Below are 23,024 nucleotides of genomic sequence, written 5' to 3'. Positions count from 1 at the left end.
GAACAGAATGAGACAGCCGGGAACCGACAAAGAATAGGAAGCTGTATGAGATGACCGACGTCAGGTAGAACCGTTCGGATGTAGCGTACATAGTGAGATATGTCACGAGATAGAGATAGCTACAGAGCCAATGCTCAAGCATGCCGAGCGCGAGCTAGACACCATGCAGGCACGCGAGATGCTGGAATAGAGGCAGTTCAGCGTTGTGTTGACAGGGTTATTGCTGAGGAAGATGTGGTAGTCAAGGAAGAGGATGTTGGAAAAACAGCGGTCGAGGGGGAACTTCAGAATACGAACATCGAAGGCGGCAGAGTTAACGTCAGACCAGAAGATCTGACGAAGCGGATGTGATGAAGCTGAAGCAGAGCAATGTTCGGCATAACGAGCGTCATCGGTGAGCCATAGGATGCATAGGGGTCTTGCAGTGGAGTCGTTGGTTACAGTCAGACGATTGCCTGCATCATTCGGTTGTGGACATTAGCTTTGAGTCATGAGGCGGGCGACATGGGTGTAAAGAGGAAAGAACGGCCCAAAGGTAGAAGATGGTGGTCCAAGGTGAGAGCTTTGATGAAGACAGTGAGTAGCGAGGTGAGCTGGAGTGTTTAGTAGCCCGCGGATAAACGAGCCGAATCATAAGTCTCAGCTCTCGCAAGACGACCAATCTTCTTGCCCTTGAACACGACGCCACCACTTTTAGCAGGGGGCGGGCAGGGGCTATCGCCAATGTCGGTGTCCTCGTCATCCGTGTGATGGCTCGTAACGCTGTCCTCCTTGAGCATCTGTAGACCACTGCCACTGCCACCGCCGCGCCTCGTGCGGGCAGCATTGGCCGCAGCGAAGAGAGCGGTGGTACCCCCACTGGGCGCAGTGTTCCTCTTGGGCTGCACCGACACTCCGGAGACAAGCTTACCGTCTCCATAGGCGTACGACTTGGTTCGACCGAATTTGCCCTTGCGGAACTGGTCCAGGTCCTCCCGGCGCGAGGCAGCGTAGTGAGGGTCATCCATTTGCACGTAGCCCATAGGCTGGCAGCGAGTTGCGGAGCGCTGGAAGTACTGATTGTAGCCTCCCTCGAGGACGTATACCTCAGGGTAGTGGATATTCGGGTACACATGGTTGTTCATCGCGCGATCCTTGGAACGAAGGTGCTTAGCACTGTGGGGATGGTGAGCGTCTTTAATGTGACAAAGGAACAAGACGGTACTCACAAGGTAGGAGCTCTCTTAACACTGAACTCACAGTGGAATATGAGGACAGTCTTCTTGCTCGTGTCGCCGCTGATCGAAGGCAGGGGCTTGATGGCATTCGAGCCGAGCAAGAACTCTTCGACACCCGTCGTGGTATTGATGTTCATGGCACCCGGAATGTGCCCGCCGTTGTATTCATAGTCAAAGCGGCAATCGATTATGTAGAACGAAGCAAGCTGAGAGTCGTAGACACCGTCAATGAGTTTGTCCAACTGGATGTGGCGAAGGCATGAGCAACAGACGTCAGGAGTATGAAAGTTCGACACTCACAGTCTCACTGGTGACGCGCATCAATCCGTCCTCCCTAACGCGGTGGCAGGGCAAGATTTTACCGTAAGCCTCATTGTCGCCAAAGCTGCCGAGACCCGACCCTCCATTCAAGTATTTACTCCGCGGAGTGTCCCTCTCAATGCGATCGCGGCCACGGCCCTCGCGGTCCTCGCTTCGCTTGAGGCCCTTCATCGCCTCCGTGTCACGTCGCATCAGCGCCGTCGCACCCGTCAGGGGGCGGAAGTCGTCTGTCCCGTCGCATCGGCGGATTGTCTTGACTTGCTGCCGCTTCGCGTATGCTTGGGCAGGTGAGCTCATGTCAGGGCCCTCCACCTCGAAGCTCGCATCCTCGGACTCAAGCGACTGGTCAAGCACGTTCGGAGGAAGCATCGCGCTGAATGCGCGACGCACCGGCGGGAGCACATGGCGTGCGTACGACGGAGCCTTCGTGGCCCCATTTTCCTTCTCGCCGTGAGCATAAGCATCCGCGGGGTAGGCAGAACGAGGCTGCAGGATGGGAACGTCGCTCGACGTAAGCATTGCACTCAATACTGGGCGGCGGGGACGCTTCTTGTTCTCGTTGAGCTCCATAGGGGCACCAAGGCCGGAAAGCATTGGCTTTCGCAGGAGGGGACCACTGGCCATGCGCTCAAGCTTGCGCACCACAGGCGACGATGGTGCAGGGGAGAAACCCAAAGCAGCTTCTTCATTAGCGGCCTCTTCCTCCAAGGCAGCTTGCACCTGCAGCTCGTGCTCCTGGAGCAGAGAGCGACGGCGTGCTTGAGGAACGGGCGACAAGGAGCGACGTTTCTTTGGGAAAGGCTGGGTTGGGCTCTCGACAACGATCACCTGAGAAACCTCAGCCTCGCTTGTCATTTCCTCGTAGACATCGGGCGCGTCGCTCGACGCCACAGGCACGTCATAGAACAGGTTGTTAAAGGTGTTGACCGTCGGAGCTGCTGAGGGCGGCCCGAGGTCCAGCAGCGGGTTGTTGTCGACATCGAAAGCGGTGATCGTGGGCGCAGCGGAGAGCGGGCCATCCCGGGGCGCCGAGGACGATTGGACATAGACGAAGGAAGTGTCGATGTCCATCGCGTCGGAGGCCGCTGGGGAAGACGGAATGTTCTGTGGCTGACAAGAAGCATGTCAGTCAAATATGATCTACGACTCACAATCCGGCCTGGGTGCAGGCAGTACAGTCTCGTTCGAAACATCACTGACCTGACTGTAGCCATTGTTGTTTTGACCAAAGCTCATCCATTCAAAGGGAAGAGCGGCACGCTGCAGGCGCTTGCCCGTCCCGCTGGTGTCAGTTGACTTGGCCACAGATTTCAGACTGGAAGCCGAAGAGCTGTCGTTGCTCATGTCCTTGCCGAACAAACGCGCACTGCTTGTGAAGGCCCTTGGACGACCAATGGTAGGCTTGCCTTGGTCCTTGAAGCTCGGAGGAGCGATACGCTGAGGCGCAGGCGAGATGTCCATGGGGACGTAGTTCGAGTTGTCGTTCTCCGAGGCGAGGTCTACCGTGTCGCGTTGTGGCGAGTGCAGCGACATGGTCGAGGCAAACGAGAGCTCAAGGTCCAGGTCCGCTTCGGAGGAGAGGAAGTCATCAATGTCGTTACGAACTTGCATCAACCGCTGGCTGGGCTTGCGTGAGGGCGCAGGGGGCGGCGCGAGATATTGCTTGCTTGAGGTAGAGGTGGATATGAAAGGTGCCATGTTCTCGATGTCGTAACTGGAGCGGTGGTGTCTTTTTTGTTTCTTGTAAGGTTGGATCAGATCTGCTCGACGGATTTGTTTTAGTTTGGAGTCCCAATGGCTCATGAGGAGAGAAGCCATGATACAGAGGAGGATAGTCGATACAGTAAGCAGTGTTACAACAAGCAGGGCGTATATGAATACACAGGATGAGGTCGTGGAGCGGACGACGGTGGTGGACGGAGGCAAGAGCTGAGACGCTTATAAGGCTGGAACTGAACCAGTGATCGTGGCCTGGCACAGAAAGTGTGGCCAATGGCGGCTTACATTAGCAGTCGACACAAGCAAATCTGGAGTTGAATCTGGATCGAAGACAGGATGCCCGGAATAGAAAGGGGCTCAGACTCCGTCCGCCATTGTCCACCATAAAGCGGAACACATATAGGCTCCGACGGTGCAATCAGGATGGACCAGCATAAAGTCTCGTCCGCCACCAGACAAAGCATGGTAGATATGGAGGATTGATCGCGGAAAGAAGCGAGGACTCACACGGTTCAAAAGGTGAGATACTTGCCTTGATGCCTTGATGCCTTGAACCTGAATGAACGTATTGACGGAGGAGGCCGTGCCTGTTGGGTGGGTGAGCGGGCTGCCTACAGGTCGAGGAGAGAGCAGCGGGCTCGGGGCGTTCACACGAGGAAAGCGAACCAAACGTGCGCGCTGATCCGAGGCGAGCAGTGAGGCACGCCTGAAACGGGCAGCGTACAAACCGCGTCTGTGGACATCTGTGGGTCCACACCTGCCCCCGCGTTTCCCGCGCTTCTCCATGCCCCGCAACACAACACTCACAAAATACGGGTATGGGGCGTCGCCGGGAGGTGTCCAGGAGAGGTGTGTCGCAATGTGTCGCGTGCAAAGAGCAGAACCAGCGCAGAAAGCCTTGTAACAACGCAACGTTTGTTTACGTGTTATTTGGTCCATGTTCGACTTTGCGTCACATTGGCGCGCGCCCCGCACAGGCGCCCACGCCACACTCGCGTCCATCATGAGAGCACGTGATCGCGTTTTACAGCCTCGCGTCCCTGACGCGCGCTCCCCGGACCGTTCCGTCGACTTTCGCACAACACCTTCTATTTTGGTTACAATGGGCAAGACTAATAGGGATTCCACCTCCGAGCCTTCGATTTGATGGAAGTGGTTTCCCCATCGCGACAATTGTAATCGATTCCCCCTCGTGTCAGGCCGCGCAATGGCGAGGATAGACGCGCCGATACAACGTAATAAAGACGTGACCAAACGACTTTGCTTTGGACGCGCCCACGTCGGTGAACCGTCGCAACGCCACACCACCCACCCATCACCTCAGCCACCTCGTGCAATCGTATCGTAATGTGGGTTCATACCGATCTCCATCGTTCCTGACGCACGGCTTACATGCAACGCACTGGTGGCGCCACGATTCGAGGAGCTCGCGCGAAATCAAGTCAATTACGGCCTTGCAAATTATGGCTCCTAGGCACCTCTACATAAAGTAAGTCTTTGGCATGAGAGTCGTCCAACCGTATCAGTTGATTACGGCCTCGTGGCGCTCTTCCTCGACAGCGCATGCCATCGAGTGCGTCGCTGGCTTAGGCTTTAAGAACAGGCTGCGCTGGGCGTGATCGGCGGTGCACCATGATCGCCATGCTGAAGAAGGACAACGCTCCCGCCATGGTTGTGATCTGAGCGAAGGATATGAGCTCGTGCTCCTTCGACGCACTCTCCTCGATGACTCACCCCGCTAAAAAGGGCAGGCCGCCACCATATATACTTGTCCGTGAGCAGTGCGCCCGAAATTGGGGTGCCTGCGAACGCACGCTCGTCAGAACACCTGCACGATCAGAGGTATCTACTCGTATCACTAACCTATTAAGCTACCAAGGCCTACCAGGAATTCGTCAGCGGACGGTTGCGATGCTCAAAAGGAGGACGTACCCGAGAATGCAAATGCGATCCCCATGCGAATCCTGGCGCGACAGTGAATATGTAAGAGTTTTCGGAATGCGATCACCTTGCACTTACCCCAGTTCAGACAGGTCCTCGGTCAAGACCACCATCAGCGGAGCCATGAGAGCTATATCTAGCACCAGTGCGCATGTCAGCGTAGTCGCTCTCCGGAAGCCAGGAGTTACCTACAGACGCCGGCGAAAAAGCCGAACAGGATTGCTATGATGACCACGCTCGCGACACTCTTCAAGCCGATCATTGCAAAGATCATGATAGAGCATGCGAACGTCGCGAAGGATATCATGTTCGTAATACCAAGCCTCCTTGCAAAGAACCCCGGAGACAGTCGTCCGAAGAAACTCGCTCCGTTCATGATGACGAGCTAGTACCGGTCGCAGTCAGCCCCCACCGCCGGTATTGCAAGTATGGACGCATCGCGCACCGAGTAGAACGAGAACGTGGTGCTCAGCCCATGCTTTGTCGCGTCCAGCTGCAGGTAGAAATACGGGAAGTAGTACCCCACCGTGAAGATCGAGAGCCCCATCGTCGCAAACACATACGCCGGGTCGCGCACGAACTTGCGCGCCGCCTGCGCGAACCCGAGGGTCTGCTGCGGCGGGGGCAGGCGCGGGTGCATCAGCGAGCACGCGATGAGCAGCATGCCCGACACAAGCCCCGCGCTCGCGCGCACGGAGTTTCCAAAGCCGAGCGGGGAGAAGAGCGTGTTGTTGAGCATGATCGGGTGGATGACGGAGCCGAGCGAGGAGCCCGAGGCGACGATGGTCATCGCGAGCGCACGCCGCTTGTGGAAGTAGTGCGAGAGGACGGCGACGCTGGGGATGTAGACCGTCCCTGCCCCGAGCCCCATACCGATGCCCTGCGCGAGGAAGACCTGGGCGGAGAGTGGTGTGTAAGCAGAATACTTCTCAGCGAAGACGGGACAGTGAAGTACCTGATAGAAGTTGTTTGGCTTTGCGAGCGACAGCATGAACAGCGAGAACGAGTACAGCAGAGACCCGCCAATCGTGAGATAGTAACTGCACACACATGAGTCGAGGTCAATGGATTAGCCAGTAAGACGTGTTACTGACAAATATCCTCGGTCGTATAGTCTTCCTGATACGAGTCCGAAACCAATAACGAGAAATGTGTTTACGCTTCCAATCCATCTTCGCGTAGTATGGTAAGTGGTTTATCACTAATTGCTGGTTTCGAGACGTACGAAATTGCTGAGGGGCTTTGATTCGTGATATACTCCTGTGTGTAGAACGCTACAGTCTGTAAGCATTGGTGTGTTTCATGACACTAGTTTGTGAAATGGCTCACCTTGGTATACTCCGAAGGATGACGTGTATCTTTGGTGCCAATGAGACATGGAAACCCCAAGTAATTCTCAAAACATACCCAAACCCGCAAAACTGGACCATGAAACTGGAGGGGCACCCGTCAGCTGTTGGATATAGGCGCGACTGGACTACATACGCTCCGAGGACTGTAACCCATCCCCTCCAGCCTCCTTCCTGGAATACCTGGGGTGGGATAGGCGCTGGCTCCCTTTCCGTCGCCTCGTCACCTTCCTTCCCGCCCGACTTTTCGTTCAAGCAGGGGGGCGGGTCAGCCTTGAACGTCCGTACGGACCGCTCGTCGTCGGCGAGTGTCTGTGCAGCTGAGGCCGACATCGAAAATGCTAATGAAGCTTGAAGCTTGAAAACTCAAGCTGTGGCAGATGCTCGCCGTCGAGGCCCGCAGAGAGGACAAGGCAAGGAGAGCGGCATGCTCCTGTGCTGATACTTTAGCATCTTGCGCATGTATTAAAGTCCGGTGCCATCTTGACTGTCAATGGTCGATCGAGATTGGCCCTCTTTGATCGGGCCACCACTCATTCCTATGACCAATTCGTTCTCCCCAGCGCTTTCTTTGTTTCAGTCACCTACACTCTGCTTATCGGCATGAAACATTGCATGTTCCCTCGGCCGCTGTGAACACATTCTATCTGCAGAGTCACCACAGCGGCATCGCGGCTGATCTTCTCGCAACATACGGCGCTTTCACTATCCGCCGGAGCGGGCGTTCGAGTCATTGCAGCGCGTCGTGGCGGCATGGCGGCGAGATTCACTGCAATTCTTAAGGCCATCCCATGATGCGTGAAACATGTATTGGACCACAAACGTGCACATAATTAACGCCTTCGGCGACTTTCTACGTGCCGCACAATACATCGGCCGAGGTGGATCAGCATACCAGCGACATGCTCCCATTGATGGTGTTGTTGTTTTCTGACGCACGTCCAGTCGCATAGGTAGAGTGGAGAGCCCCGTAATTCCACCGTCAGGCGCATACATCCGTGCTTGTCTCAGAGGTGACGGGCCTTGATGCGTCATGGACCCACCGACTCCAATGGCTTAGAGCTATAACTTTGCCACTCTCTTTCTTCCATTCAAACACGCTACGACCTCATAACGACACGAATTACCCCGGACATTCACGGACTCGCCTCACGAATATGTCTGCTGGCAAAGTTCTCATCATCCTCTCCGACGCCGACTCATACCCCGTTAAAAAGCCCGACGGCTCGACCACGAACCAAGAGACAGGCGTCTTCCTCACAGAGCTCGCAAAGCCTCTCCAGAAGCTGCTCGATGCTGGATACGAAGTGACGGTATGCATTCCCTAGCTCTGGCTCAATTCAGAGACTGATCGCGGATGCAGTTCGCGTCGCCCTCCGGCCGCCGTCCCAACATCGACCCGCTCTCCGAGTCGCTCGTCGTCTACTTCGGCAACTGGCTGCAAAAGAACAGGGACAACCAGCTCATCCAGCGCATGTACGCGGAGAACAACCTCGCGCTGCCGCGCCCGTTCCCGTCGATCACCGATGACGAGCTCGAGAGCTACGCGGGCGTCTTCATCCCCGGCGGGCACGCGCCCATCCGCGACCTGGGCAACAACCCCGACCTTGGACGCATCTTGTGGCACTTCCACGGCCGCGGGAAGCCTACGGGTACGTGACTCTTGTTTCACTCTTATCATGAGGGTTCCGACGCTGACGGCGTCTTGTCAGCGGCGATCTGCCACGGTCCGCTAGCGCTGCTCTCCACCAAGTATGCGCGAGACTCGCCCGGCTTCGCGTACAAGGGCTACAAGCTCACGTCGTGGTCTGACGCGGAGGAGCGCCTCGTGGAGAGGCTGCAGGGCGGCGAGATCCCGAAGGTGGAGTCCACGCTGCAGGCCGAGGGGGCGGAGATGGTGTCCACGGTCGGCAAGAAGGCCGGCGGCATCACCGTGGACAGGGAGGTGGTATCTGGTGCGAATCCGATGGCGGCGGAGGGGCTGGGCAGCAAACTGATTGAGATGCTGCGTGCGTGAACGGCTTGGCCCGCTCAGACTGGTGGGAGTGGCATCGGTCGTCCGTGTACTTATATTTACCTACCCTAGTACGTGACGCTTTATAATAAGAGGAACTCGGCTGTTTGTCGGCGAGTGGGATGATGCCATCGGAGAGCCGGGCAAGGCACGATCGTGATATATGTATCTCGATCTCTTCAATACCGCACGGCCTTCCTGTCCTCGAGCCCTCTCACTATGGCTGCTAACGTCGAAGATGTAATCATGCTCCTCGGTGACTCCCTCACACAGGGAGGCTGGGAGCCAAATGGCTTCGCCGAGCGGCTCGCCTGTGAGCACGGTGTGGACATACAACTGCCCGCTTCCATAACGTACACCTCCAGACGTGTACAACCGCAAGCTGGACGTCATCAATCGCGGTATGTCCGGCTACAACACAGAGTGGATCATCCCCATATTCGAGCAGGTTTGTCCCCACGAGCGGCAGCAATGCACCTGATTCTGACCTAGGGACTGCTGATACCCACCCCCACCCACTCAGTGCTTTGCGACGCAGCACGAACAGCAGCACGTCCCCAAAGTCCGCATACTCACCATCTGGCTGGGCGCGAACGACGCCGCCACCCCGGACACCTCGCAGCACGTCCCGCGCGACAAGTACGCTGCGAACCTCGCCAAGCTGATCCGCATGGTCCGCGACCCCGCCTCTCCGCGCTATTCCCCCGCGACGAAGGTGCTGCTGCTGACCCCGCCGCCGGTGAACACGCACCAGTGGCGCGTGCTCCGCGAGCAGGACGGTGGTTCACTTGACCGTAACTTTGAGGCCACGCGCTCGTACGCGCAGGCCGCGAGCGACGTCGGCGCGGCCGAGGGCGTCCCCGTCGTCGATCTCTGGAACAAGGTCTGGGACGCCTGCGGGCACGTCGAGGAGCGTCTGAGCGAGTATCTGTGGGATGGGCTGCACCTCAACCAGCAGGGATACGCCGTGAGTTAACCTCCATGAGAGCAAGCAGACGTTGACGGCCATGCAGATTGTGTTCGATGAGATCATCAAGACGATCAGCACTAATTTCCCAGAGCTGCACTACGACAATTTGGCGCCGGTATTCCCACTGTATGCGATCGTTCATGTTTATGGGTATAGGATTGTCGTTCGGCCGCTGATGCATGGTACATTCCGAGCAGGTGGGACCGAATCGACTTGGACAATGTCCCCGCTGCTCTTACCAAGAGGAGCATATTTCCCAATTAGTAGGACCCAGGCGCACTGCACAAAGTGCAAACACATGCTCGTAGGCGCTGCAGCCAACATTGTCGAAGACTCCTGCTCTTGTAGCATAGGTCAATATTTCATTAAGTCGTTGTAAATCAACAGACATGCGGAGTACACCCCAAACCAACGTCCATGACCTATACAATCGTCCGCGAACGATGATGTCGGTGCGCGAATCGTAACAATGCTACCGTGAAATTGGCACAATTACAAAGAAAAGGAATAGATGGACGTGCACTCATCCTCAGAGGTTGCTCGCGGCAGCTATGCGTAGTGTTCCACACCGACCTTGCAACATTCGTCCGTTTGTCGAGGTCTTCCCGGTTGCTCCCGACTTCGCAAGCAAAGGCAGACTGCATCTCATGACGCGATGACAGTAGTTTCCTCAATCTGACCACCAGTCATGGAGCGAGACATGTATACAACGAGTTTCTTCTGAACATGGATATCTCGTCCATAATTGACCATGAGGACGAGAGATTACAGCAAGCGTCTATCTCACGATCCTTACCCAGTGGCGCGTCTCTGATCGAGATCCTCCGCCCGTCGCCCTCTCTGCCACTGCCGACTCCTACCGTGAGCTTCTTCCCCACCCTGCCCCAAAGTATATTCTGTGAGGGGAGGTCCATCGTCATTGGCCTTGCTGTTAACTTGGGGGGCTCACTCAGTATTTCGGATTCAAGTAAATGATTTCATCTTCAAACACGCCGTCAAGATCTTGCTCAACGCAATGCGTCGCGCAGGCTCGCTACAATTCACATGTCCTGCGCGATATCTACAACAACTGCGATACAATATCATTATTTCTACTCCATGTCTGAACCCAGCTCCTCTGTCGCTCTAATTCACTTCAGCTCTCTTGCCAGATACCAGTTATGCCGCGAAATCATCAAGAAAGACTTCCCGCATGATCCGCACGACTATCAACTCCAGGGGCTTTGCTAAATACTAGATGATATAGATCTTCTGGAAAAACAGCGTTCAGGATTATCTATACGCTTGTGGCACTGGCACACGCCATAGCCATGACACCCAACTTGTGTCCTGACGCTGCCCTGCATGCAAAATTTCCATGCCAGTTCAGCTCTGCTTGTTGTATGCCCGACCACAACATTGTTGCATGATATAGTGAGTCTAGACATCTCGTTGCGAATAACCACGCCGAGTATGCCAGCGCCACAGCTTGAAACCAACAGTATAGTAAGCTCAGACAGCCATCAGCCAGTAAGTGCTGGCACACTCGAAATGCTGTCTTACGGTCCGGGATGCGCGTTTCGAAGCAGACCCATCCTCCAGCCATCAAAACGGGCGCACTATTTGTAGGCTGCCTAGGGGATACTAGTCAACACAGAACACCTTAGCGCGCCCGTGTCGGCTTGTGATGCGGATGACATACGACAGGTGGGCGCCCGCAGTTCTCAGAAATAATATATGTTATCTTGGTCTCTTCATATCGCACGCCCCCCCCGTCCTAGAGCCCTCTCACCATGGCCGCCAACATCGGAGATATGATCATGCTCTTCGGCGACTCCCTCACCCAGAGAGGTTGGGAGCCAAATGGCTTCGCCGAGCGGCTCGCCTGTGAGCACAGTGTGGACATACAACTGCCCTCTTCCATGACACACACCTCCAGACGTATACAACCGCAAGCTGGACGTCATCAATCGTGGCATGTCCGGCTACAACACAGAGTGGGTCGTCCCTGTGTTCGAGCAGGTTTGTCCTCGCGAGCGGCGACAATACACCTGACCCTGACTTAGGACTGCTGTTTCCCTCGCTCAGTGCTTCGCGACGCAGCACGAACAGCAGCACGTCCCTAAAGTTCGCATACTCACCATCTGGCTGGGCGCGAACGACGCCGCACCCCCGGGTGCCCTGCATCACGTCCCGCGCGACAAGTACGCTGCGAATCTCGTCAAGCTAATCCGCATGGTCCGCGACCCCGCCTCGCCGCGCTACTCTCCCGAGACACATGTGCTGCTGCTTACCCCGCCGCCGGTGAATACTCACCAGTGGCGCGTGGGCGGCGCACTTGAGCGTAATTTTGAGGCTACGCGCTCGTATGCGCAGGCCGCGCGCGACGTCGGCGCGGCCGAGGACGTCCCCGTCGTCGATATCTGGAACAAGTTTTGGGACGCCTGCGGGCACGTCGAGGAGCGCCTGAGCGAGTATCTACAGGACGGACTGCATCTCAACCAGCAGGGATATGCCGTGAGTTTACCTTTAGGAAGGGCTAGCAAGCAGATATTGACAGCCATGCAGATTGTGTTCGATGAGATCATCAAGACGATCAGCGCGACTTGCCCAGAGCTGCACTACGATAGTCTGACGCCGGTATTTCCACCGTATGCGGATTCACTTATAGACCTAGGGTTGCCTTTTGACCGCTGATTATACATTTCGCGCAGGTGGGACCGAATCGATTTGGACAATATCCCCGCTGCTCTTGACAAGAGGAGCATATTCTCCAACCAGTAGGACCCAAACGCATTGTACGAAGTGCAAACACTGTCGGAGACTCCTGCTCTTGTAGCTAATAACACTACTTGTATTAAGTTGCTGTAAGCCAACAAAGAGCAGACAGACATCTGAAGTACACTCCGAGCTAACGTCCATGACCTTTACATCCCTCCAGGGTGTTGATCGCCCGCGAAGGATGATGTCGGAGGTGCGGATCAACAGGCTGCGCGAATCGTAACGATGCTACCGTGGAATATGGCACAATTACAAAGATAAGGGATAGATAGACCAAGGGAAAAAGAAACAGTCGCACGCGAACGAATGGGCAGCAAATTTGGTCGAGACAGAAAAGATAGACATAGAAAAAAGGTGGTCGACATGTATAGAATTGACAACCGCTACTCCTGGCCGAATCCAACCGTTTCCCTGAAACAGCTGATGAGCAACGACTACAAGAAAGACAGCAGAATTTTGACGCACTCTACAGCCAACGTGAGCTTCTGCTCAAGCGTGGCATAGTCCTTGTACGGCGGCAAGTCGATACGGTTAAAGCACGTATGACTCTTCGGCAGTTGGCTGGGATCTCCCGACTTCTCGATGGTGAAGCGCCGTGGGCCGTCCGAGCCCTGCAAATCCTTGAAACCGTTGACGGGAATTCGGGACGTGCCGGTAGCGAACTGCAGCAGCCGCGACTTGCGCTCCGGTGGCCAGCTACGCACGCACTTCCAGAACCACTGGATGACCTCGTCGTTGACCTCGTATCCACGGTAGTCCGTGAACTTGCTCCAGTCATCGCTGCGAACAAATCAGTCAGCTGGGCGGTGGCAGCGACGCACAGACCAGAAGCAACGTACACATCGATCTCAGACATGCCGCCAATCAGCAGCTCTAGTTCACGCTCGTCGAAGACGTTGATCAGGTCCTGAGGAATGAGCTCGCTGAACCCGGACATAAACGCCTCGAACTGGTCCTTGACACGGCGTGAAATACGGTATTCCACGACGCAGTTGACATATTCCTTCTTGTTGTCTTCGGTAACAGGGACGTCCTCGCCACCAGGCTTCAGCTCAACTGTAACCATTTCGCCGAATCGCTCCTCTGTCGTAGTAAATGTCTCATCAATGACGTCAGTGATGTCGTTCTCGCTAATTCGGGTATTAGACCAGTCAAGTCCAGTTGCAGAATGTAGCAACTTACAGCATCCAGGTCAGACCACGATGCAACTCGGCGTCGACACTCTCGAGGTCCGCAAGCGTGACTTTCTTCTTCAGAATCATCTTGTAGAAGGCGGTGATAAAGTACGCATCAAGGAAGCGACGGTGGAAAATGCCAAGACCCAAGCATCGCCCAATGAACTTGAAGTAGTTCAAGTGCTCAGGGTTGACACCGGAGGCAGGGTTGATCTGCAGGGTGTAGTTGTCGTGCGCCGAGTACTCGAATAGACAGTAAAAAGGGTTGAACATCTCGTGCGACAGCAAGAAGAAGAATTCCCTGGAGCACATTGTGGTCAGTCCGCGCAGAGGTGATGCAAGACAGTCCACCCGTACCTTGACAATCCACCATAGTCAAGACCATCCTCACCATCGAACTTGATCATCAGCCGCTTTTTCAGATCATTGGGCGTCTGCCTCATGATCTCCGCATAGCTGTCCTCGAAGATATGGTTACGCCGGACCTTGATCTGGCAGTTGCCTGGCTGCGCGCGCATCGCGGGCTGACTCCGGAAGTAGATCAACTTTCGGCGGAAGTCACGCTTGTACTGCGGCACATTCGCGTCAAGCGTCGACGGCAGGCGCGGATCGTCCCACGTCGTGGTCTTCGTGTTGTGGTCGACGAAGTACACGCGCGCAGTCGACGTGAGCCGCATCTCCCAGCCTGACGGCAGAGGTCCGAGCTGCGAGATCGTCTGCGGCTGCAGCGACGCGTTCTGTCCGTTGGGACCCATGACTCGGATAATGGTCTGCCGGCGCGGGTCAACCCATGTCGTCGTGCGAGTGTTGTGATCCACGTAGTACGGGCGGCCCTCAGGCGTGTATCGCTCTTCCCATCCTGCGGGGAGAGGACCCGCACCTGACGTCGTCACATTGTTGCTTGCCGCTACGGCAGCCGCGGCAGTGTTTACCTGCGCGGAGCCGGTACGTGCGACGCCCGCGTTGTTGTTCGCCTCAAGCATATCGTCGACGAGAATGCGCCGGTTGTGCTGATCGCGGGCGGCATTAGTCGCGCCGTCTTGGGTGTGCGTGTTCGTCGTCTGGTTGGACGACGGGCGGTTCCATGTCGTGCTGCGTGTGTTGTGGTCGACATAGTAAGTGCGACCTAGAGGATCAATTCGCCTCTCCCAAAGGGGTGGTAGGGGACCGTACTGGTCCTCATGAGGGTTAAAGTTCCGGAGCTGCGCGTTGTTGTTAGACGCCGTGTGCCCGGCTGCACTGGCGTTGACAGTGGTCGGGATCGGCGAGGCCGCACCAGTCGCGGCTGCGGCACTCCCAGTGCTAACAGGTCGCGATGCCGGGGCTGGGGCAGGGGACTGCTGCTCGGTCTCTGCCGACGCTATAGATGGGGTAACCTGGGGAGTGGGCATTGTGACATGCGCGCTCGCAGCGTCCACAGCGCTCGCTTGAGCGCTCGAGCTACGAGAGAGCGAGCTGCCTGCGGCGAGGTTTTGGCTGCTGCTGGGGCCAGCGGTTGAAGCCGAGTTAATCGACAATCCCGATATCGCCTCTGAGATACCATTCACTTGCGAAGGGCCAGGGTTGCTGATAGGCTGGCTGACATTGGTGGAGAGATAGATAATGAGCTTCCCATGGACGACTAGGTTGTCGTTGGACTTCTTGAGGTCCAACGTGAGCATCTCTGCGAGGCATCAGCGACGGTTTGCGACAGTATAGGTGCAACATACCGTGACCACCCATATCCAGATCTAGAACATCGCTAATGCGAACGTTGACGACACCCAAGAAACCCTGATCCCGTTTCTTGAATTTTCGCTGATCGAATATCTGGACGGCGATAACAGAAGAATCCTTGACAGTGCTAGAGAACTGTTGAGGGTGGGCGACCTTACCATAGGGCTGAATACTTACATGTCAAAGCTCTCATTCCAATACGGGTTCAGTGTCCTCTTAATGACGCTGGTTGTGTGTGTTTGCTCCGCATCGACGGTGATCACGGCAAAAGGGTCGGGGAGGCGGAAGACTTCGCGCTTGGTCAACCCATCGGCAGCAACAACTGTCCCCCACATCAACATAGGTGCACACAGAGTCACCGTTCGGTGGACTTACCTGTAATCCTGATCTTCTTCCTGTTGTCATGATGAGCATGGGGAAGGATTGCATCAAGGACGACTTACGGTTGACCCTGAGAGGCCGACATGGCGTACGAAAGCTGGAAGGCCTGTGAGTGATACGCAGTGGGGAGAAGAGAGACGATATATGACGGTGGAGGACTTGGTCAGAACTGCGACTTCGGCAAGATGAGCTCAGCCCCCCTTGCCGAATTTGCATCTCCCGGCCAAAGATAGCCTTACTGGGAAATTCTGATGCCACATCGGGCGCTATGTCTCACTTAATAATAGTTATCCGCAGCCTTGGAGCTCGCGCTCGACCTCATGTTTTTGTGCTCGAGCGTGCCCCTCGTACATTACATCCGCTGTCGTATTCTGACTGCAATACCATATCGTGCATCGGTACCGTGCAAGCTGTGCTCGCGGGGTCACAAACTGTACAGCCTCGAGCGCTCGCATGTTAGCATAGCACATCTGTACTAGTCTTTTCCATGTGCACTGTCACTACATTATAATGCACACGAGCATCAATCCTACCATACATTTGATTACTTCTAGTCGCCACTGCGCACGTCGCAAATGCGATGATGCGCGCAACGTCAGCGGCTGACGAAGACTTTCAGCGCTCGGGTCTATTCATAGTTCAAGAGATTTCTTATGAAAGACACACTTGAACATAGTTTCGCCTCACACCGGGATTACGGACCAATCCATGGCAAGCAGAGGTATGAGAGCGGTGTCGTTTTTCTTGCATTACGTCGTCGCCATGCGCCGATTAAGACCACATAGATTTCAGCATACCTTATGGAATCGTGCACCTAGCTTGAGTATCAGGGCACAAGACTTAGAGCATCTCGGCAGGTGTAGTCTGGAGTCCTCGCTTCTGCGACAGGGCACACAGACACTGGTGCGGTTTCATGACCTGCGACAAGGAATATATATGCAAGCAAATCGAAGTCATAATGTGACCATCAGTACCTCTCGAATTCATCGGTCAGAATGTGAATGCGTGAATAGCGCACAAGGAGCACTCACGGGCTAGCACATCTTCACGGTTTTGACCAACCGTTCATGCATGGACGTTCTCCGTCATATCATCGAACTAGGACTAGGTGTACCTGGCAGATTACGCAAGGCTTAGGTATACCGTATACTTTGAGCATCGAGGCTACCCTTCACAGCGCGATGGCTGATTGAGTTGCTCCACCGATTGGCCCGGGGATGAAGATGATGGTCACTGCAAAGTGAAGTCAATGAACACGCAGATCTAGAGATACTACTGAAGTTCTGTCGGCAAGCACGTCGCGTATGATCCGGTATATAAGAGGAAGTGAGACCTACGACAGCTGGCATAAAAAGTCAGGTTCTCCCTGCAATCCTGAGAGGCTTGAAGATGCGAGCGAAAGTCAGGGACTTTTGATCCTTGTCATTGCCGACTTGGTTGGTCGATTATGCTCACATCATCATTGAAGCAAGGCGGAACAATAGACTACCCGCTCTCCGCAGAGCCTTCCACTATAAGTGTTTCTTCTCCAGCGGTTTGGACAAGACGCGCCCTGTGCTCGCATACATCGCCATCGTCACGAGAAGTAAGATTGGAGTGCCTCAGTCCTACTCGCGAGCCGAAGTTAACAGTCAGGGCTATCATCTTGTAGGGAATGCTTGTCAGATCCTGCACCCCACACTTCGAATGCAGAGAATAATGTTTCGCTAGCGACACATCCGAGGACTGATTCCAGTCATGGGCTTCACGCGCGCGCCTGGTTCCCGCGTTCCTCTTCCTCGACCTCCTCCTCGATACTGCCGCCGTCGCCAATCACTCTCCCCGCACATGCACCTGTCTCGAAATATATTGTCTGAAACGCGAAAAGGTACCCTGGTTCCCGCCGTCTAGTTCTTCCCAGGGCCTGGCGGAAAGAAATCAAATATCCCCATCATGCCGGCCTTCGATCCTGTTCGCGATGCCGTTCTCAACTCGCCTCTCGTTCCTACTCCTCCTGCGCGCATGCACATCGACCTCCCTGCCCCGCCTCACTCACACCAAGACTACACCAACACCCCTTCTAGCGCTGCCTCCTCGCATGCGCCATCTACGCAGTCCGAGTCCACCCTGAGCGGCGTGTCCACTCCCGTTGGCCGACGTGCAACAGACCTCTCCGTCCTGCTCAATTCCGACCCCCCGGGCTCAGACACTCCCTTGTTCACGCCCACCACCCCGCGTGCACCCGCTGGTTTCTCGCATCTTCTTCTACCGACCGAGCGTGCTGGTTCAGAGGACCACGAGCAGCTGACGAACTCTGCCCCGCTTCGGAGGCGTTCTTCCGGGAACACAAGTAGTGCCACCTCAAGCAGCCATGAGAGCTCGTACTTTGCATGGCCCAGCTCTTCATCTACCAGCGCAACCATGAGCGCGAGGGCGTCTGCGTCCGTCACCAGCTCACCGTTGGCGTCCGCCTCACTTGCACTGCCAGGCGGTTTGCCGACGCCTCAGGGTACCAATACCCCCCCAGTCGTTCGCTCGCCCGTCGTGCCGACCCTCTCCAACCTCATGATGCCCACTGATATACCCTACTCCTCTCGCCCATCCTCCTCCCATTCCTCTCGTCCCTCCACCGCGATCGCTGTTCCCGTTTCAGTGCTCTCAGGACCGGGCCCACCGCCTGTGCAGCGAGGTGGCAGCGCAAATGGTGCATACCGATCCCCGAACATGCCCCCTCCACCTGCACCACCGTCGCCGTCAGTAGTGGCTAGCCGTCCGACTGGCTCTGCATCTGCTCCCCAGAACCAACCACAGACGCCAGGCGAGTGGAGTGGTCCTGATCCTGCCCCCATGCCTCCTCCCCGGCAGCATGTACCCACGCCTTCGCCTCCTCCCCGCCAACGTGCTACTCCCAATCCTCAGCCCTCGCCCTCCTCCGCACCCATGTCCACTAGCATGCCCCAAAATAGACGATCCAGTCTTGAGACAACGTCCAGGCCCCCGTCCCGGTCACAACCCGGTGGTAACACAAGCATTAACGTGAAGATGGAGAGCGCGAATGCAGATGTGGGCACTGACACGAATAATCTCTTCGGCAAACGCAGTACGACTCCGTATGCGCCGAAAAATAGGCGCACGCCCGCGCACTCCGTGCTCACTCCTCTGTCTCCCGCCGAGATGGAGCGCTACCGGAATTATCCCGGCGGTGTCGGGACGATGCTTCTGAGGAAGCGTAAGCGCGAACGAGAGATGCAACGGAGACCGAAGCGAGAGTCGAGCGTCGGGGCGAATGGTGATGTGCGCGACGAGGACGATGAGCGGCCGGTCGTGAAGAGACGCAAAGTGGGTGACGTAGGATTGGTGGTAGAGCACTGTGAGTACTGTACCCGTTCTGTTTCCATCACACCCTCATAATGGGCAATGCACCTATCCCGCGTCGCTGCTATGCTTGTGGTTCATTGACGCAGCTCATCCATTCGATTTGATGTTCTTCCCAATTTGTCCTAATTTATTCTCATTCAGACAATGCACGCCCGGACGTCGGCGTTTCACAGCGGCAGGAGTCGCCTATCATAGGGCTGAAAAGCTTCAACAATTGGGTGAAGAGCGTCCTCATTACGCGCTTCGCGCATCCGGCTCTCGTGGAGAGTCCCGCATCACCCATGGAAGCAGAACCGATGAGAGGACGAGGCGCTGGGGGAGGCACCGGCATGTTGAGGGGACGAGTGCTCGACATGGGATGCGGGAAGGGTGGTGATCTGACTAAATGGTCGAAAGCGAAGGTACGGGAATATGTTGGCGTCGGTAAGTCTTCCACGCATGGTCCATCGTGCTAAGACTCACCTGCTGTGCTAGACATCGCGGCCATATCCGTGGACCAGGCGCGTCTGCGGCATGCGCAGACGCGCTCGGGTCCACGCTTTGCTGCATCGTTCTTCCCGCTTGATTGCTATGCGAACAGATTGCGTGATGGACTTCCGCCGGGGCTGCTCGTGCGTCCCTTCGATGTCGTCTCGATGCAATTCTGTATGCATTATGCATTCGAGAGTGAGGAGAAGGCGCGGTGCATGCTTGACAATGTGTCTGCGCATCTCAGATCAGGTGGCAGATTCATCGGCACCATTCCGAATGCAACCCAGTTGCTGTAAGTTGTCTGGTACTACTCTTGCACTAAGTAGGCTAACGAAATACATGTTACTTGAATGCGGAAGGGGCCATCTTGATGCGCTACCCAAAGACGCGTCAGAATTGACCTTTGGAAACAGTGTGTACAAGATCCGTTTTGAGACCCGTGAACAGCGTCCACTCTTTGGGTTCCGATACTGGTTCTACCTTCAGGATGCAGTGGATGATGTCCCTGAATATGTCGTTCAGTGGGATAACTTTGTCAAGTGCTGTTTTTCCTTTGTGCTTTGAGCTTTATTACTGATCGTATTCGTATTTAGACTGGCTGCTGAGTACGGCTTGAAGCTAGTTTACAAAGAGGAATTCCACCAGATCTTCGAGGAGCATCACGAACATGACGAATTTGGCCCCCTACTGCAACGCATGCGTGTCGTCGATGCTAATGGGGAGAGCCATATGGATGAAGACCAGTGGGAGGCTGCGAGTGTGTATATGTCCGCCAATTTTCTGATCATATATTGATGCGCTATTAATAGATATTTATGTGGGCTTTGCTTTCGAAAAGCACTGAACGTCCGATGGTCAATTGTTCACCAGCCACTGTGATTGATCCCTTGCTGCTGTATCTGGGTGCAAGCTCTTAATCGTTGTTTTTGCTGCTTTCCTTGCACTGGTATTTATTGACATATACAGGATAGGAGCAACATAACACTGTTATGCCTTGAAGGGGCATGTGTGGGAGGCTTGTCAGTAGTTTCTGTTAGGTTTGCTGCATAGCCTAGCTCTTTACTTTCAATATATTATCTGCCTGATGATCTTGCTGAGGTGATTCAAGTTTGTTGATTGGAGAGTATTCTCAGATAAGTGTGCCAGTGAATGTTATAAAATGTTGATGCAAGGTGTTTAAACATAGAAATCAGAAAATAAGTTCAGGAAATCCTTATAGTGCAGAGGCTGGGAATAACATTTTTTGTGGTTGCATTGGCAGTAGTGATGTGCAAGGCACAGCTCGGCCTGGAAGCTAGGGCTATGGCCTGACTTGAGGTGGTTGTCACAATGTGCTCTGCCACAGTCCCCTGGTCAGTCTAGGATGATCCCCCAGTGGTGGGAGCCACAACACTATGTGACCACATGGTTGTATCAATTGCAGAGCAATCAGACAGGAGCACAGCTCTGGCCACACTTCTTTTGTTCCATTGTTCCTGTGGCCAAGTGGCCTTTTGTCACGAGTTAACATGATGTCTAGCCATTTTTAATTTTTTTCTTTTTCGTGGGCTCAAACCCATAACCTCTGTACTATATGCCTGAAACAGACGCATTGCTATCTACTATATGATTAGATTAGATGGGCAGCAGTGCATGGCACAGCTCAGGCCCTGCTGACACAGCCACTCTGGCTCACCAGCCCCCGGGGCCATGTCAGCATGCAGTACATGGACCAGCTGTGCATGGACCAGTGCACACAGACCAGTGTGCACAGCCTCCTCTAAACATCCCTTGTATATAAGCTTGCAGTTGTGACTTGAGGTCAAGCAACAGAAGAAAACCTAAGAAAGCTGGGGGTGTTCAACTGGGTCTCACCAAAGCAATGGTGAGCAATGCTCAAACCTAAGGCTGTGGACAAGATAATATATTAGTGAGGTAAGAAAAGGAATACAAAGGATGCTTACTGACCTAGGGACAAGAGGTCGAAACTGAGGTCCCTAGGGCAGCAGAGGTTGGCTTATATACATGGGGAGATAAGGGCAGGCTGTGCGCACTGGTCCGTACGCAGCTGGTCCGTGCACAGCATGCCGACGCGGCCCCGGGGGCCGGTGAGTCAGAGCGGCTATGTCAGTGGAGCCCGAGCTGTGCCGTGCACTGCCACCCCATCTAATCTAATCGTACAGTAGATAACGACTTGTCTGTTCAAGCGTATAGTACAGAGGTTGCGGGTTTGAGCCCGCAAAAAGGAAAAAATTACAAAACGGCTAGACGCCATGTCAACTCGTGACATTACCCCCCCCCTCAATGGCGCATGACCTCATGCAAGGCGCCCTTGCCCATCTCCCACCCGGAGCGGCAGCGTGCTTCAGTCAGCGGCAAAGGCATTGGCTGGAAATTGAGACCATCCAAGACAGCAGCGTTGAGGCGGCGAGGGGCATTCGGATTCTTCCGGTGGAAGTCGGCTATGAGGGCCGGCGCATTGGCAACGTTGCGCGCCGGTTCCCATGACGTATGTGAATCGTCATAACCCTTCCACTTGACGAGGTACCGTAGTTAATGCCAGAAGATCCTTGAATTCTTGATCTATTCTACCTTGTACTCTTCGTCGCCCTCAACCTTGATCACAGGCGGTTCCTCCAGCTCTCGGCCCGGGATATTGCTACACGTGTACTTGCTAAGCAAGGAGACATGGAACACCGGGTGCACCAGCACCGACTTCAGCAGGACTAATTCATAATCCAAGTCTCCAATCTTTCGCTGCACGGCATATGGCCCGAGGCGCTTGAGACTGAGCTTTTTGCTCAGCTGTTTCAGCCTAAGGTTCCAGGCATTGAGCCAGACCTTGTCCCCCAGCGCAAAAACTGGTGCCTCCTGCACGTGCTTGTTGTAGTACACCTTCATACGCTCGGCTGACAGCTCAAGCGCAGAGCGCGTGTCGTCCCAGATCTCCTTCAGGATCTTGAGCCGATCAGCGGCCGCAGGCATTGCAGACATCAGATTGATTCGTACTTGGATCTCAGGATTGTACCCCTGATGCAGGAAGAAAGGGGAGTGCCCAGTTGCAGAGTGAACTCGGTTGTTCAATGCAAATTCCGCGAGCGGCAACTGCTTCGCCCAATCATCCTGCCTGTGGCTTGTGAAAGCACGTAGGTACTGCTCAATTTCCTGATTCCAGCGCTCAGTCTGGCCGTCTGTCTGAGGGTGGAACACTGTGGATAGCGCCGGCTCGATTCCCAGTCCCTTGTATACCGCATGGAGATACTTTGAAGCGAACTGGGGACCTCGGTCTGATATGACCTTGGCCGGGGCCCCATGATGCTTGAACACATCGCGGATGTATAGGTCTGCCGCACCTTCTGCCGTCAGGGTCTCATCACAGGCCGAGAAGTGGACCTGCTTGGTAAAGCGGTCAGCGGTAACCAGGATCGAGTCGAACCCATCAGACTTTGGCAAGCCGACGATCATATCTGTGGTGATGATCTGCCACGGGCGCTCGGGGATCTCGTTCGGCTTCAGCGGACCCTGGGGCTTGGCTGGGAATGTCTTGGTACGGTTGCACACGTCACAGGTGCTTACGTACTCGTTGATGAATTTAGACATTCCTGGCCACCAGTAGTTCCGCAACACGAGCTCAAGGGTTTTGGCACGACCACC

The 23,024-nt window shown here is 55.1% G+C and overlaps 8 protein-coding genes across 8 annotated transcripts; 5 read left to right on the top strand and 3 right to left on the bottom strand.

Moving 5' to 3' along the window:
- Positions 1–602: 602 nt before the first annotated feature.
- POSPLADRAFT_1134070 (hypothetical protein) lies at positions 603–3,341 on the bottom strand (the record flags this gene model as incomplete). The annotated part of the gene is made up of 7 exons (XM_024484430.1): positions 603–1,155; positions 1,209–1,459; positions 1,518–1,618; positions 1,673–2,240; positions 2,307–2,396; positions 2,517–2,648; positions 2,739–3,341. The coding sequence occupies 7 exons, from the start codon at positions 3,339–3,341 to the stop codon at positions 603–605; spliced, it is 2,298 nt and encodes a 765-aa protein (XP_024341543.1).
- A 1,021-nt stretch (positions 3,342–4,362) lies between these two features.
- On the bottom strand, positions 4,363–6,934 carry POSPLADRAFT_1178301 (hypothetical protein). Its single transcript, XM_024488579.1, has 13 exons — positions 6,684–6,934; positions 6,606–6,632; positions 6,528–6,556; positions 6,424–6,472; positions 6,293–6,370; positions 6,154–6,238; positions 5,644–6,093; positions 5,391–5,583; positions 5,277–5,334; positions 5,190–5,221; positions 5,121–5,138; positions 4,992–5,059; positions 4,363–4,936 (listed from the first exon to the last, which is right to left on the bottom strand). The coding sequence occupies exons 1-13, from the start codon at positions 6,878–6,880 to the stop codon at positions 4,844–4,846; spliced, it is 1,377 nt and encodes a 458-aa protein (XP_024341542.1). The 5' UTR covers positions 6,881–6,934; the 3' UTR covers positions 4,363–4,843.
- A 770-nt stretch (positions 6,935–7,704) lies between these two features.
- POSPLADRAFT_1073177 (hypothetical protein) lies at positions 7,705–8,666 on the top strand (the record flags this gene model as incomplete). The annotated part of the gene is made up of 3 exons (XM_024482576.1): positions 7,705–7,860; positions 7,911–8,199; positions 8,260–8,666. The coding sequence occupies 3 exons, from the start codon at positions 7,705–7,707 to the stop codon at positions 8,562–8,564; spliced, it is 750 nt and encodes a 249-aa protein (XP_024341541.1). The 3' UTR covers positions 8,565–8,666.
- Positions 8,667–8,780: 114 nt separating this feature from the next.
- On the top strand, positions 8,781–9,795 carry POSPLADRAFT_1053557 (hypothetical protein; the record flags this gene model as incomplete). The annotated part of the gene is made up of 5 exons (XM_024480419.1): positions 8,781–8,874; positions 8,927–9,009; positions 9,085–9,528; positions 9,575–9,657; positions 9,729–9,795. The coding sequence occupies 5 exons, from the start codon at positions 8,781–8,783 to the stop codon at positions 9,793–9,795; spliced, it is 771 nt and encodes a 256-aa protein (XP_024341540.1).
- A 1,508-nt stretch (positions 9,796–11,303) lies between these two features.
- POSPLADRAFT_1031760 (hypothetical protein) lies at positions 11,304–12,294 on the top strand (the record flags this gene model as incomplete). The annotated part of the gene is made up of 5 exons (XM_024476811.1): positions 11,304–11,397; positions 11,450–11,532; positions 11,599–12,027; positions 12,079–12,161; positions 12,225–12,294. 5 exons carry the CDS (start codon positions 11,304–11,306, stop codon positions 12,292–12,294), a joined length of 759 nt encoding a protein of 252 aa, XP_024341539.1.
- A 53-nt stretch (positions 12,295–12,347) lies between these two features.
- On the bottom strand, positions 12,348–15,648 carry POSPLADRAFT_1069150 (hypothetical protein; the record flags this gene model as incomplete). Its single annotated transcript, XM_024482336.1, has 9 exons — positions 12,348–12,702; positions 12,757–13,071; positions 13,131–13,421; positions 13,474–13,767; positions 13,824–15,129; positions 15,176–15,309; positions 15,360–15,504; positions 15,558–15,577; positions 15,626–15,648. The coding sequence occupies 9 exons, from the start codon at positions 15,646–15,648 to the stop codon at positions 12,675–12,677; spliced, it is 2,556 nt and encodes an 851-aa protein (XP_024341538.1). The 3' UTR covers positions 12,348–12,674.
- Positions 15,649–17,495: 1,847 nt separating this feature from the next.
- Positions 17,496–17,891, top strand: POSPLADRAFT_1098465 (hypothetical protein; the record flags this gene model as incomplete). Its single annotated transcript, XM_024483167.1, has 1 exon — positions 17,496–17,891. A coding segment is annotated over one exon (396 nt), but the record flags the coding sequence as incomplete, so codon positions are not given.
- Positions 17,892–18,494: 603 nt separating this feature from the next.
- On the top strand, positions 18,495–20,186 carry POSPLADRAFT_1134085 (hypothetical protein; the record flags this gene model as incomplete). The annotated part of the gene is made up of 7 exons (XM_024484431.1): positions 18,495–18,811; positions 18,875–18,912; positions 19,062–19,187; positions 19,242–19,343; positions 19,395–19,683; positions 19,751–19,930; positions 19,985–20,186. The coding sequence occupies 7 exons, from the start codon at positions 18,495–18,497 to the stop codon at positions 20,184–20,186; spliced, it is 1,254 nt and encodes a 417-aa protein (XP_024341536.1).
- Between the last annotated feature and the right edge of the window lie 2,838 nt (positions 20,187–23,024).

The sequence above is a fragment of the Postia placenta genome (genome assembly GCF_002117355.1).
Source record: "Postia placenta MAD-698-R-SB12 unplaced genomic scaffold POSPLAscaffold_3, whole genome shotgun sequence".
Classification (NCBI taxonomy): Eukaryota; Fungi; Basidiomycota; class Agaricomycetes; order Polyporales; family Adustoporiaceae; genus Rhodonia; species Rhodonia placenta.
Note: the sequence above shows the minus strand (reverse complement) of the source record. Positions and strands in the feature narration are given on the sequence as shown.

Bases quoted from the DNA above. Each gene is read 5' to 3' on its own strand.
- POSPLADRAFT_1178301 (XM_024488579.1), bottom strand. From the start codon at position 6,880: ATGTCGGCCTCAGCTGCACAGACACTCGCCGACGACGAGCGGTCCGTA. The intron at 6,557-6,605 runs GTATGTTTTGAG...TTGGCACCAAAG, and splicing joins GTCCAGTTTTGCGGGTTTGG to ATACACGTCATCCTTCGGAG. The intron at 5,335-5,390 runs GTAGGTAACTCC...CACTGGTGCTAG, and splicing joins CGGCTTTTTCGCCGGCGTCT to ATATAGCTCTCATGGCTCCG.